This window comes from Austrofundulus limnaeus, unplaced genomic scaffold (assembly GCF_001266775.1).
Source record: "Austrofundulus limnaeus strain Quisiro unplaced genomic scaffold, Austrofundulus_limnaeus-1.0 Scaffold1094, whole genome shotgun sequence".
Lineage (NCBI taxonomy): Eukaryota > Metazoa > Chordata > Actinopteri > Cyprinodontiformes > Rivulidae > Austrofundulus > Austrofundulus limnaeus.
Window position 1 is genome coordinate 119,493 of NW_013953496.1, and position 2,089 is coordinate 121,581.

The 2,089-nt window shown below is 45.0% G+C and overlaps 1 protein-coding gene across 1 annotated transcript in view; it reads left to right on the forward strand.

The window, feature by feature from the left end:
- The window catches only part of LOC106534125 (centrosome and spindle pole-associated protein 1), a gene marked incomplete at its 3' end in the record, with an annotated part of 36,454 nt that overhangs the window by 23,707 nt on the left and 10,658 nt on the right, over positions 1 to 2,089 (forward strand). Inside the window, 3 exon segments of the mRNA XM_014030647.1 lie at positions 832 to 979; positions 1,065 to 1,241; positions 1,398 to 1,510. Of these exon segments, the coding sequence (XP_013886101.1) occupies positions 832 to 979; positions 1,065 to 1,241; positions 1,398 to 1,510 (438 nt within the window).

Here is a 2,089-nt window from a genome sequence, read left to right on the forward strand (position 1 = left end):
TGGTTACTTTTTTCAAAGATGAGGACCATTACAGCTGCGCTGCTGATCAGCTCTGTTTATACAACATGAACGGACTCGCAGGAACCTGGTCTGTGTTGGTGATTCTAAATTATTGATAAGGTAACCATGATGTGGCTTCACCTGCCGCGTTTTATTTTAAAGAAACAAAAAGTAGCTTACAAAGCTGTCGCGTCGGTGCTACGTGATTAGAAGCAGAGTTTTCATTGCACTCACACACACTTCTTCCTATCTTTGTGAGGACCACACACAGCGCTCAGTCTCGCTCTGCGCCGTCTTTTTCCCCAAGTTTAAAAATTAAACCAAGATTTAGAATAATTATGATTTTGATCCATACATTGGTAACGTCTGACTGGACCTCATGTCTCTTTATGTTCAATAAATTGGGCCCCGAGGTGGAAAAGGTTAAGAAGCCCTGCTGTAGAGCTCCATAGAGTTCAATGTTTTGTTAGAGCTGGAAAGTAGAGACTTGATCCAAGTCCCTTAGCTTCTCTTTAGATGATGCTAGAAAAATCTCCTTTTCTTGCTTTTGTAGCGCAGGTTCCCCTGGCATAGAGCGAACTGCAGGCCTTTACAAAACCTTTCACTGTCAGTCCTCACAGCTGGAAACCTTTGATCAAATCAGTGTTTTTAAAGGAACTGTAGTCGATTGACAAAATGTAAACAACTGACAGTGAAACAGGTCAACAGTACCAGTTTGGGTGAGGATGTAAAATCAGACCCTCAGTGTCATTCTGCCTCTGACTGTCTGTGGATGCTCTGACCTGACAGTTAGTGGTACACACTGTGTGTAACTGAGGTGCTGTGCTGCAGATCCAGGAGCAACGAGAACGCAGGTGTCAGGAGAGGGAGGAGAGGCAGCGCCACGAGGCCCAGCTCCAGGCCCACATGCAGAACCACCAGCCCTGGGGCCGAGGTGGAGGAGGAGCTCCTCTGAGGGACAGCACGGGGAATCTCCTGGGTGGGCTCTCTTCTTGTTTTGATTCTCTTCATGTGGAAACAGTAAAATCAGAGTGGATGTATAAAGACTGTAACCTGTGTGTCAGCTGACCTGAAGCAGATGCACAAACAGAACCAGGAGGCTTACAGCAACCCAGAGGTGTGGCAGAGGAGAGCTTCAGCTGCCAGGACAGACCGCCCAGCAGAGCTGCTGGACCCCACTGAGGAGGGCTGTGCTTCTGTCCCAGAGTCCAGCAGGCACAGTGTCACAGACAGGACCCCTGGTACTGTCAGTCTGACACACATCTCATCTGTTTAATACATGCAGTTTAAAATATCAAGACCACTGAGACATGGAACAGTTAGTTTACTGAACCCACAGGAAACTCTACATTTGAACTCTTTATTTTGTCAAACTTGTAGTTTTCCTCTGATTGCAGGTTTCACTCATGTCCAGACGCCACAGTTTGCCAGAGGCAAAGTGTTTTCCAGCCAAGCCACAGARCATCAGCTGCAGGAGCAGGACAAATACAAAGCTTACCTCAGACAGCAGGTATGCTTTCACAATCTGACTCTTAGCATAATCCACAGAGTCATCACACATGTTGTAAATAAACTATGGTAAACACCTGGAGCAGCTTCTCCTCTCTAATCCAGGACAGAAACATGGTTTTTAGTTTCAGCCTTGTGGGTCATTTTCAGGCTTTGTACAGGTGCTTCAGTTTGGAAAGTGCTTGATATTCTAACTGCACAGTTTTATAATAAAGAGCCTTTTAAATGTTTGRTTAAAAACCTCATTTTGCCTTAAGTGAATCTCAGTCAAACTAAAGCGGAGCTGCCCTTCAGAGTATCTRTGCTACTGTTCACAACACCAGAGTGTGAGCAGTAGACATGACCTGATGGAAGACCAGCTGCAGGACCAGTGGTGTCCTCTGGTCCTGCAGCACAGCTGCTTTCAGCACGTACACATGTCAACAAAACTGTTGGTGCCCTCGTTTAGTGACTGAAAAACACACAGTGTTCACAGAAAGAACTTCAAGCTGATGAAAGTCATGATAAATAAAAATTATATGAAAATTAACCAATGAAAGTCAGACATTACTTTTTAAACATCCTTCAACAGTATTTAAAT